Source organism: Condylostylus longicornis, unplaced genomic scaffold (assembly GCF_029603195.1).
Source record: "Condylostylus longicornis isolate FDR11 unplaced genomic scaffold, ASM2960319v2 ptg000024l, whole genome shotgun sequence".
Taxonomy (NCBI): Eukaryota; Metazoa; Arthropoda; class Insecta; order Diptera; family Dolichopodidae; genus Condylostylus; species Condylostylus longicornis.
This window is the reverse complement of record NW_026577993.1, coordinates 695,926-709,246: the sequence shown is the minus strand read 5'-3', so window position 1 is coordinate 709,246 and position 13,321 is coordinate 695,926. Positions and strand designations below refer to the sequence as shown.

The 13,321-nt window shown below is 30.5% G+C and overlaps 1 protein-coding gene across 5 annotated transcripts in view; it reads right to left on the bottom strand.

Moving 5' to 3' along the window:
* The window catches only part of LOC129607005 (eye-specific diacylglycerol kinase), a 198,621-nt gene that overhangs the window by 43,891 nt on the left and 141,409 nt on the right, over window positions 1-13,321 (bottom strand). For 3 of the 5 annotated variants that reach the window (XM_055517689.1, XM_055517687.1, XM_055517688.1), the window contains exon 13: window positions 3,922-3,976. The exons of the other annotated variants lie outside the window; for them this stretch is intronic. In XM_055517689.1, the coding sequence (XP_055373664.1) occupies window positions 3,922-3,976 (55 nt within the window). The remainder of the gene's footprint in view (window positions 1-3,921; window positions 3,977-13,321) is intronic. 5 annotated transcript variants of the gene reach the window in all.

Genomic DNA, 13,321 nt, shown 5'->3' with positions numbered 1-13,321 from the left:
AAGTTATTTGGCTATATCTCAAAAACTATAAAAGCTGTAACATTGAAATTTCACACAAGCAAATATATTATTAGGTCTAATGTGTTTGATAAAAGTCGTTGAAATTGCTTAGTTCCTTCTGGTAGCCGCCATACAACTTCACAAGTTATTTGGCTATGATTCAAAAACTATGAAAACTGTGATCACACAAACAAGTACGAGTATGTTCCCCTTTTAACAGCGTTTTTGGCATAGCATCACAAAGTTTCATGGTCTCATTTTATTCCCCATTTACTTGTGCCATTTTTTTAATACCATAATGTTACCTTAGTGCATCAAATTCTGAATGCTTTTTTCGTTTTCATATGAAAAAAATTCTTTTTATAGCATAGTTACAAACAAAAATTTTTATTAATGAATTCTATGTTGCTAGAGTATGTCTACATAGAATGCATAGATAGATTTACAAATATTTCAAACAAAATATTTTCTGTCACATATATATCAGCGCGAAATTTGAACTGAAAATTGAAATTAAAAATAAATTAATAAAGCGTCAAAGTAAGTGATGGGTTTGTTTAATTTATTACCAAATTAGTAATTACATATGTATGTATAAGTAAGTATTTACGCTTAAAATTTTAGCATATTAAAATGTGAAAAATGGGAAAAATTGTAAGAGGCCTAACAATTAGGAAAAAAATTGAAATTTTAAACAACAAAAACAAGTAAGCGTGAACTAATCAAAAAGTATAAATTTTAAAAAAAATGATAAAAAAATTCATGAAGTAGCTAAACATAACATTACTTGAGCAATATTGTGAAGATATTTTTAACCTGGATGAAACCGCTTTATTTTATAAATCCTTTCCAGATGGGACGTAAGAATGATTTATTTATTATATATGATGATTAACACGTAAGAATGATTTATCAAAAGTTTTTAGAATTCAAGAACACCGTATTACATTGTTGCTTATTTGTAATGCCAGCGGAAATTTTAAAAAAGCGATCGTCATTGGACCACAAAGAAACCCAAGATGTTTTGAAAACAAACCTTATTACCTTATTACAACAATGCAAATGCACGGATGAATTCTGTAATATGGAAAAGGTTTTAAAAGATCAAATATTCAAATGAAGTCGTAAAATTATTTTATTTGCAGATAATGCTATTAGTCATAAAGTATTATTTGCTTTACAAATATAGACTTGCAATTTTTACTTGCAAATGTTACCTCATTGTTTACCCCAGTACTTATAATTAAATTAGACTTATAAATAAATTAAATTAAAATAAGATCTTTTAAATCTCATTATCGCCAAAAAATAATAAGAAAACAATATTGACGGCTATCGAAAAAGAATTGACTCAAGGCAAGTTTGAAAAATCTACTAATATATTAGATGGATTTTAGTACATTAAGCGAGCTTGGTGGTTTGTTAAAAAAACTGCTATTGAAAACTATTTTAGAAAGGTAATATTTTCTTTCGGAAATATGTTCTATGTACATGTATATAAAAAATTATATATACATTTTTACGAAGATATAAGGACGAAATATAAGTAAATGGTGAAGCAAACTTTAAAAAATTTTAAATGTAACCAAAGAAAATTTTGAAAAGCTGTGACAATGATGTGCAATGTTAAGGTAACTCGAGTAATGAAGATATAGTTCACCAAGTTCACCAAGAAGAAACCGAAAATATAATCAGTGTCGATTTGAATAATGATGACTATGAATATAAACCTACAACTATCAAAGTAGCTTTGAATGCCATTAATGTTATCTGATTATTGGTGCAGTGGTTATGGCACCGGTCCTTTAACCGAAGGGTCTCGGGTTCAAACCCCGGTCAGGTCACTATAAAAATTATATTCAATATTATTATAACTTAATATACAATACGAGTACTAATAAATATTAAATATACAAGTAATTTTCAAATATTCGTAATATTCGATATTAAAAAACTAAGAAAAATAAACAGTAAATATTAATAACTTCAAATAATTAATCTACGCAAAACTACGGCAGGCTAGTCACCTACCTAGTTAAACTCTATGACGCTATGAAACAAGTGCATGAGAAATCATGGACTAGCCCTATGCTCCTTCTAGGAGTGAATAAGGACAAAAAAAAATGTATTTCAAAAATTTTCAAGAGAAAAATTGAGACCAAATGGCATCACACACATTGAGAATTTTGAGGAAAATGTCGCTGCTTCATGAAATTTTTTTTTCTTTTTTAATTTAAAATAAAAAAAAAATTTAAATTTTAAAATGGCAGATATTGAAGAGCGTTAAAGTAAGTTTTTTTTAATTCTTCAAATCTTGTTAAAATTTCCTATTTTTCAGTGAATTGCAAGGCGAAAAGTAGTAAGGAATATAATTTCATAAACAATGTTATTTATGTTATGTTCGAACGATAAATTATTTAGATGTTCCAGAATTTGTAGACTGCATAAACAAAAAAAGTTTGGCTAAAGTTTTTGCATACTGTTTAAAATTACAACTTAGAAATTTTAGTTCTAATGTAGAACTTTCAGCGCAGCGTAAATTTCCAAACACAGCTGTAGCCAGTAATTTTCGAACGATTTATATTTTCAGTGTTTGTAGCCTGAATTTTCGAACGTACTACAAACTGGAACTATTCTAGAACTGAATAAACAAAAACCCCCAGTGTTATTCTAATTCCGATTGTCTTAATTTTTTAAAAACTTAGAAATTGTTATTATTACATTTTATCTTTGGTTTAGATTATTTACTTTACGTAATTTTTACCTAAATTAAAACAACGATTTTTCTGGTTTTTTTGTAATGCCGAAAATGGCATACTGCTTTTTTACTATTAAGATTAACTTTTCAGTTTTCTATTCGAAATTAATTTTTTAAATTCGTTAATAATTATGGAAGTTATAGCCATTTAAGTCGATACAGCTTTTTGTCGAAATTAAAAATTATCAACTAGGATTTTAGGGGTTAAATATTGATTTGCGGCCCTTCCAGGAACAATTTTTTTCATAAAATTGCCTTACTTTTCTGTCCCCGATAGATTATATCACGTTATAGGTTCATCCTGTATATAAATATACCAATTATATTTTATATTGCTAAAATCGATTTTGTAAAATTCCTGTTGTCGTTCGGAATGTCATTAATTTTACTATTAGAATATGAATGATATTACAAATATATAATTTTTATTACAATATTGTAAATAGAAAGTTTGTAGACAAATTTTGGTTTAATAGTTTTTTTCGTATTTCAACAAATTTTTTTCCCCTTTCGAGTAATAGATTGTAGACCCTCTACGATAGGATCTATTGTCCTTCCAGACTAAGTATTAGATATGATCCACAGGACTCACCCTAGACTTTTGTTATCAACAAACTCGAGGTAAAAGTGGGCCAAATATGTGAACTCCTATAGCGCTAAGATGAAGGTATACAATTCTCCTGTATTTTAAAGTTCACGATTTCAGCAGATACTGCATCCAAGTCCCCTATTCTTCCTCACAGATTCTACAGTTGGTGTTGCCCTTCAGACATTTATTTTCTCAGATACTACTAAGCGGACAATACCCGGCCAGAAACCTACAGACCAGATCAAAATATTTTTTCATTTCGTAAATTTATTGGAAAAACATTATAAGCAAAACTCCTTTTAAAATTGTACCATAAATTATTGTTTTTACTACGAGTGCGATATTTTACTATTATAATGTTTAAATTGAAATTCATCATAATTATTTCTCAAGGATAACCTAATTATAAATGTCCAGGTCTACAGACAATACTAAATTAATCACATTGCCCAAGAGTACACTACATTTTTTAGCAAATACATACATATATGAAAAATATTCAAAACTTTTTTAAAAGTAGGTTATTTAAAATACGTATACACATGTAAATGATAAAAAGCAATTTAAAGTTTACCTCTTTATTTTCAGTTCCCCGACTAGTTTAACGGAAGATAAAACAATAGGAGAATCTGAAACGATTGAAGATTTAGGAACAGCTAGTAAAATTAGATTATTTGGATTAAGAGCTAAGTGTTGTAGATAATTGCTAACGCACGGACATTAAAAAAAATTTCATTTACATAAGACCATATGGACACGTGTGATCAGACTTACATAACCATGTATTAATCTGTAACATTTTATTATAATGTATATAAAATATGTATAGAAGAAAACAATAATAATATAAGTACTTAATTTTCAATTATATAAATATGTACTGTTTTTTTTCAAAATATACATTTTTTATTTTTTTTAAGGATGTACTTGTATATTCTTGTACGCTTGTATGTGTATATCCATGTTTCCATTGCAGTTGTGTTCTTCTTTCTTCTTTTTAGCTTCTTCACTACGTTTTCCACATAAAAAATTCGCAGCTTATCTTATCTGAAATATCTGTTAAATTTTTTAAACCACAATTTGGTAGAAGCGAAAAACTTATATCTAAGTTTTCTTTGGCTATGTTATGGATTAGTCAATATTTGGGGAGGACAGATCCCGGGACTACAACCGACTTTGCATTTTGGATAACCTTCAAGAAAATATTCAACAGATTCACTTGAAATTTTATGTATGTGTAAGCTTCATTTGACAGTACGACAAGTCACCAAACTTTTTAATGAAATCGAATATCAAAAACTGACGAGCTTTCAGGGAATTAGAATGGCATAAAGTGAAACTCTTCTAAGGCCAAATTTACATTTTGCTAGGTATGTCAACTAAGATATTACAAGAGTCTTAAAATTTGGAGCAAATATTTAAACGGCAATGTCATACAATTTGCTATTACTTGTCTTTGACACAATACACTTTGCGGTCGGTCATGTGCTGGTCATATCAGATAGTTCTTCAAATTTAAGTTGTTTACTTCATATACGACAGCATTAATACAAAGCAGACAAAAATTTTCCCATCTTGGTATTTACACAAAAGACATTGCATTGTCTTTACACTACACAAATACAATACAATATGTGCAGAATTGAGTACAAAAATTTTTTTCTTTTTTTTCCTTGTTCTGCATGCTATTTTTTCCTCGCTTTTTTTTTGTATGTTATTTCTTCTACAAGCGTTGGAGATCTTACTTTGGCTAAAACCTAATTTTAAATTCAAACACATAAAATACGATCTAGTATTTTAATACATTTGTGGTAATAAAGCAGTATTCAAAAATAAAATGGTGAAAATGAAACATACGAGTATTATAAAGTGATGATAGCTTAGAAAAAACTTTTGTTGTGAATCAACGTGGCAGGGAGCTGTTTTTTTTATTTCATATAGTATTTATGTAAGCTTTCAATAAAAAGTTTTTTAACGAACTTCTTAAATTTTTAGAATCAAGAGTTAATTTTAATTACATATTTTCATGAACATTCATGTTTTATACTTTTTTAAGCAAAATATTAAAGTAAAATAGAGCAATTTACGGTCAGTAAATTCGTTTACGGTTTCCTTTAATTCCAATGTAAAACACGGCAAGCGGTGATTTTTTAATAATCAAGCATTTTTGGATTTCTAAATGTTTATTAAAAATCAAGTACCATGATCCGAAAAGTAGTACAGCAAATATTTAGAGTATTAGAAGTAAAAAACATTTGTTAAATTCGTCATCCAATAGAAAATGCTCGAATAAGCAGGTAAGTGATGTATCCAGGAGCGTGATGAAACTGAAACGTTCTATATTTTTGTTTTTTTATATTATCCTTAAAAAAGTATTTTTTAATTAAGTAATACAGAAAAATAATGAAAAAACTTAAAATTAAAATGTTTAGTAAACAATAGTTATTTCATAACACCAACAATAAATGAAACGAAAAGTACAAAAACAACTATGTATATATGGACATATACGAGTAATGCCATATATGTATGCATATCTATTAGATCACTAAGCTTATGCTATTTTTTAAAATATTCGAATCGGAAAATATTACAAAAGCAATTCTTAATGTTTTCTGTTTTCGAATATTTTTTCAATATTTAGTATTGGAATATTTTTTTATTTTTATTTTTTAAAAGTTTTGAGTATTCTTTGTGACCCTCATTTCATTTAGTATGGTTTCAAAAGTGATTTAGATTCCAAATTATGATAGTTTATTTTTAAATTTAATTTCTTATTCAAAAACTTTACTTTTTAATTCAGTACCCTTCCATTTGGAGGAATTCACGCTAAAAATTGCATTTTTCAGATGAAATTTTCCATTCGATTTTTTCGAAATTTAAAATTTAAAATTTAAAAAAATATGTACAATCAGTAAGCTTATCAATTTAATATTGATCAAATTCCTTCGCACAAATAATTTCCGACAGCCCTTCCGTTTAAACTTCATGTAAATTTGGAATTTATTTTTATAGAAATACATATATGGCATTGCTTGATTATGTAAATTTCATAATGTACAGTTTAATTTTTTTATTAGCACTTTTTCAAAAAAATTTTGAAAAAAAGTGCTGATTAGTTTCACTCTGTCCGTTCATCCTTCCGTATGTCTGTCCGTGGATATGTTTACAAAACTTCTATACTCTTGAAGATAAAAAGCTTAAATTTTATATGTACATAGATCTTTATTAGAAACTTATTTCTGTATAAGAAAAGTTTCCTATCTCCCCCGCCCCTCCCTTAAAAGTTACGCCTCCCTAAAACCCTAAAAATGCCATTTTTTACCTATTTATTGCAAAGAAACCATAATCATTTTTCAAATTTGGCAAACGCAGAAATATGGTGGAGGGCTTCTTCTATAGCTGAATACTATAATTAAACTTAAAAAAACAAAATGGTCGTTAAAATTTACCGTCATCTAAAACCCGTTTTTCCGTTTTTGATGCCGTTTTCTTCTAGACTCTAGATTGTAAAAGTCTGAAATTTAAACAGCTTTTAGATACTAATAAATTAAAGTTCATTGCGTTAGAAAAACATTTTTTTCTATCGCCACCCCCTCTCAAGTTATAACGTCACGAAATTTGTAAAATTTGAATTTTTGGCAGCTTATATATCCGAAATCACAAGTTTCTTCAAATTTCTTTAAACTGAGAAAGCTAACGGAAAATTCCATGCAATTAAAAAATATAATTATTTTTCTTAACTCACACAATTAACCCTTAAAATTGAGTTTTATGTTAAACCCTCTTTAAAATTTTTTTTGCTTTATTTCAAAAACTGCATAAATCGTTCATCATAAATATATGCAATCCTAGAACTAGTTTCATATATGAATGAAAATAATATTAATTGTGCAGTAGATATATGTTTTATAACAAGCATTGTTTTTAAAAGCAGTATTTTCACATGCTGAAGGGGAAAGTGCTACAATACAAACCATTGGTTTGACCCTACTTTATTAATAACTTGCTTAACGAAAATTTTGCTATTAAGTTTTTATTAAATTTATATGAGGTTATGATTATATTATGTAGTATGAATTCGGTATTAAATATGCAATTTATTGAGTGTAGCAAATTAAGTTTATTTATCATAAGACATTATGTAATTTAAGCTGACATTTTTTTCTATATATCTTGATTTAAGATAATGTAGTTTAATAAAATAATTGTCTATTATTGTTGATTCTTAAAATTATTCTGTATTATTAACTGTATTATTAACTTACAAGTAAAATCTTGTTATTTTTCTTCAAAATTTGTGATGGATTTCTCAAGATATCTTTTCATTCAATTAAAGTCTCAGATTTTTTAGTTTGGCTTCCTATTTCTGCCAGTTATGCTCATTCTCGTTTTTCAATTTTTTCGACTTAATCGATTTTATATTATATTTCTTCTTATAAAAGAAGTAATTTCATTAGAAGAAACTTTTTCCTACCTCCACCCCTCTCAAAATATCAGCTCCCGAAATTTGTAAAATTTGAATTTTTGGTACCTTACATTTGAGAAACCGCAAGCTTTTCTAAATTTCTATAAACGCAGAAACTAACGGTAAATTCCATACCATTAAAAAATGTAATTATTTTTCTTAATTCACGCAATTAACCCTTAAAGTCGAGTATGGTAACGCCTCCTTAAATATATTTTTGCTTCATTTCAAGCACTACATAAATAGTTCTACCTAAATATATTCAATCCTTGAAAAAGTTTCGTGTTTGAATGAAAATAATTTTAATAGTGTAGGTATTTTGACTTTTTGAAAAGAAAAGTGCTACAATACAAACCATTGGTTTGACCCAACTTTATTATTCAATCAAGCAATTAAAAAATTTTGCAAAATTTTTGTTGAGCCAATTATAAAACAACTAATAATGTCTACAACTAAATAAACCACTTTTTAAAAGGTAGAAAATAAACCTAAAAAGTGTCTGGCGCAATAAGGTCCTGAACTATATCATATAAAATTATTCATTAAAATTCGTTTTTTTTTATTTTTTGAAACTGACAAGGACAAGTCAAATGCGTTTGCGGATCATTTATCCGATATATTCTATCCGCATGGAGTGTATAAAAATGAGGAATCTGCTTTTGTTGAGGATAGCGTGACTATTCCAATTGTCAAGGAAAGGGATGTTATAGAGGAAATCAAGACCCTTAAACCTTAAAAGGTATAAGTTTAAATTACGTGCCTGACATTTGGACACCTGGCAAACCTATACACAGGGCGACTTCTTACAGACCAATCTCATTGTTGCCGATGATTTCAAAACTGCTAGAGAAACTTTTAGTGAGGAGACTTCAGCCTTTAATTGTAATTGGTTTTCGCCGGAACCACTCAATTATAGATCAGATTCATAGAATAACTGACCTAATAGAAAATTCACTGGAAGAAAACAGTATGTTCTATCATATTTTCGGAAGTAGCCCAGGCCTTCGATAAGGTTTAACATTGTGGATTAATAAAAAAACTTAGGCAATTAGTACCAAGGCAGTATGTTAATCTGCTCAAATCTTACCTGACTAATAGGGTATTTCGAGTTAAACAGGAAGAGGAGCACTCTTCGCTTAGGGATATTAGGTCGGGGGTACCACAGGGGAGTATATTGAGCCCGATACTATACTTGCTATACACGTGTGATATTCCTGAATCGGAAGGAGTGACAACAGCTACATTTGCTGACGATACAGCAGTTATCGCAATAGGACGAAATGAAAATGAATCTACACAAAAATTGCAAAGGGCCAGTGATGAGATCTCAAAATGGACTAGAAAGTGGAATATAAAACTTAACGAGGTGAAATCAGTACACGTAAATTTCACTAATAGGAAAATTGACAACTCATTTTCGTTTCGCACAAATGGCGTCTTGATTCCGTCCGCAAACATGGCGAACTATTTGGGAATGACGTTGGAAGCACATAAAGAACAAGAGATCTCAACTCGAGGAGAAATACAGAAAGTTTGAATGGCTTTTGGGGAGGCGTTCTAAGTTGACAATATACAACAAAGTTTTGATATATAATCAAATATTTAAGCTTGTCTGGGCTTAGGGTATTCAGTTATAGGGCTGCGCTGCGCAGACTCATATCCCATTTATTCAAAGATTTCAAAAAGGTATGTCCGCAATGCCAATATACAAAGGAATCTCACGACCCTAAGTGCCACAGACGAACTTAAAAAGCAAGCAGCCAATCATAACAGATTCTCGAGTTAGTTTAATGTTTTTTTATCTGGAAGAATGAGCACTTAGTACGCAATTGTGCCAGATCAAAAGCTTGTGAATAATCAAAAAGTTTAGAGCAAAATTAATGGTTAGTCGCTTCCGACTGGTTTTATAATTTATTTGAGGAGGGTGATTTTTAGTGGATTAAAGTTCCACACTACTGTTTTTCGTCTGGCAGTGTCTTTCGAGATTTTTCACTTTTTTCCTTTTGGTAAATTTTAAAAAATTTTTTAAACAAATTATTGGTTTCCTAATTTTAGTTGCTCTTTCACTAATAAATTTGTGTGCGCGGTACTCCATTTGTTTTCAACAGTTTTTTTAAAATCTAAATACATACATACATACGAGTATATCATTATTATTCATTTTTTTTATTACAATAACTTTATTATCACCATCATTATTTAATGCAAAGTAAAAATATTTTACGCCATATATGACTTTTGCAGAACTTCAAACTAAAATGGAACTCTCTGTGCAGTTCATAAAGATTCCATTTTCATAACGAAGTAAATAGAATATTTGGAAATATTTGTTTTATTGTTTCAAAGTCATGGAAATTAAAGAAGACTATTCCCACCAGTTGTTCGTATGGCAAAAAAGGCAGTTGAGGTTGGTGACAGCCCGTACATCTTGTCTCGCTTCAGAAACCGGGTTGTCTATGAAAATGCCTATGACGCGGAGAATACAGTTCGTCATGAAGGCAAAACTCAGTTCAGAGCAAAAGTTTTCATAGAAAGTGAGGGTCTCCATTTCAAAAAAATTTCGTGAGACACTAAATATGCCACCTGCAAGTGTCGATAAAGACCTACCGACTTATCAGAGTCACATGAAGAGTAAATAGGTAGAATGAGGGAATCAAATGATAGGTTTTTTCTTCCGTCAGGATTCTCGAAATCGCCACCAAAATGGTTTAAATACCGTTCCTAGGCCTTTCCATAATAATTTAGTGACTATACGTGCGCAAAATCGAAAAAAGTCATTTGTTATACCTAGCATATTATTTTATCATAATTGCTGCGGAATAAGAGGAAAGCTTAAAAATATTTTTATTGACGGTAAATCCTGCAATTTCAATATTTCAGCTCTTACGGAGACTTGGCTGAACGATTCTTTTAAAAATGAGGAAATACTTGACAATAATTGGTCGGTCTACAGAAAACACCGTTATTATACCACTACTGGTCAATCTAGAAGTAGAGGCGTTTTAATCGCCGTCAATAATCATTTACCAAACCAGTTGGTATCCTTTTCAGTTTTTACTAATTTCGACCATCAATTTATTAGAATATACTCAGGTAAAATCTATACTTATGCAGGAGTGGCTTACTTTCCCCCCAATTCAGACGAATCCTCTTATAATGATTTCTTTTCTCATCATCCTCATTCCTCTTATAATGAATGAGACAATGAAACAATGAAATGAAAATACAAAGACAATGAAAAGCTAAAACAAGAATTTCTTAAAATAAAGCAAAGGGTTATAACTTAACTATAAGTAAATAGAAGCTTTTTCATCGTGTCTTTCTTCAGTGAAAAGTCAAGTATGTGTTTGTGTTTGTTGCATAAACGCAGCATTCTGCTGACAGGTTCATGTTTCCCATCATTAGTCCTATGAAAAGCAACCATTAAAAGATCCGGGGAACGAGACCTAAGATTGGAATTAAACATAATTTTATTTAAAATGTCAGGGGAGATTAAGTCAGATTTCATAAGCTGAAAAATGAAGAACAAATCCGCGACATCACGTCTTTTACCCAGTGTGGGTAGATCAATTAATTTGAGTCTGTGCTCGTAAGGTGGAAGAATGATGGGGTCCTCCCAAGAAAGAAGGCGCAGTGCGAACCTCAAAAAAATTTCTTGAATAGACTCAACCCTATTAATATGTATATCACAATAGGGTTACCATACTTGTGAAGCATATTCAAGATGAGGACGGACCAGGCATGTGTAGAGTGATTTTAAGACATAAGGATCAATAAACTCCTTTGACCAGCGTTTAATGAATCTAACATCAAGCTTGATCTGCATATGATATGATTATAGTGGTTTATAAATGATAACTTGCTATCGAGGCAAACACCCAGGTCCATTATTGAATCAACCTGACTAAGAGCTTGGCCATTCAAAGTATAGTTTGTAAAAAATGGCCCTTTTTGCCTAGAGTAGCACGTTTGTGCACATTTACTTACATTGATTTTTAGCTTGTTATTTGAGCAGCAGCCGTAGAAGCGGTTAAGATCATTCTGAAGACACAACGCATCATTTGTAGAGCTTATTTTTTTTTAAATTTTCATGTCACCAGCATATATTAACACCTCACTGTGCGTTAGCATCGAAACGGACCTAAGTGACTACCCTGGGGTACACCAGAATTAGGTGAAAGAGGCGAACAAATTGCTGAACGAAAGAGGACTCTGTAAGTCCTGCCAAAGAGATATGACTTTATCCATTCTAAGAAGTTGTCAGGGAATCCTAAGAGTTTCAATTTTAAAATAATAATTTCATGTGGTAGTATGTCAAAAGACTTTGGCATTACGTATTAATTTATCCGAAGTTTTATAGATATAGTAGTCGTAATGTTCTTTTGCTGCTAATTTAAATTGATCATACGACAATCGGGAATTGTCATAGTTCCTGTCGCCTTTAGTGGAGAGATATTTGCGCCACAGCTTATTCTTTTTGTTGCGAAGTACCCTCAACTCTTGTAAAAACCATGGAGGACCAGAGCCAGTATCTTTAGTTTTCAACACTAGAATAAACAATTCAAATGCAGCAAAAATGATTTCGTAAAACTTACCATTCATAGACTCAATATCAGTAAAGTTAAATATTGAGGAGAAGTCGTAAGTAGAAAAGAAATCATTTAGCAATGCGAAATTCGGCCTTTTAAAATCAAAACGATAGAAAAGGGGCTCGTCAATAGATGGTTGGTCGTCAATGCAATAAGAGAAAGATATCGGAGGATGATAGATATCAACGTTAACCAACTCATCCGGGACAGTTGTAGGTAAACAATTGTACCAATTGGAAGTAAAGACTAGATCCAGTTGCCTCGATTGATGGTTTGTTATTGACGATATTTGTTGCAAATTATTTAGATGAAAGGTATCTATAGAGGACAACTCCAACTCACTAGAACAGTCAATTGATATCAAAAATGGTTCCTCATCATGAGTCTTCCACCTAATTTTGGGGACATTAAAATCTCCGAAAACAAAAACCTCATCTTCAGGGTTAAAAGAATTGCATAAATAATCGATTGCCGAAGAAAATTTCGCATATAACTCATTACTTGAGTTAGGCGGTATATAGCAATTGACTACGAAAAGCATTTTGGATTTCAGCTCAATTTTAACTGCGATGATTTCAAGGTCATCGGAGTCTTGAATGTCAATAATACTAGCTGATAACGAGTTTATAACGGCGATTAATACCTTCGGTGTGTGTCCCTACAAGAGAAGTGCATGTTGGTCCTTTCTAAAAACAGAAAAAGAAGAGTCGAATAATTCAAGATTATTGATGGAGGGGGACAACCAAGTTTCCGTTAGAACATAAATATCACAGTCAAGAAGAGAAGAGTTAAACAGAACGGTGTTAGTTTTAGTCCTTAGTCCACGAACATTTTGATAGTACAAAGAAAGTTGTTTTACAGTCCTTGTCATACTATTTCCAGAACCAGTTAATGGGACCAAGTTATTGTTGTTACGA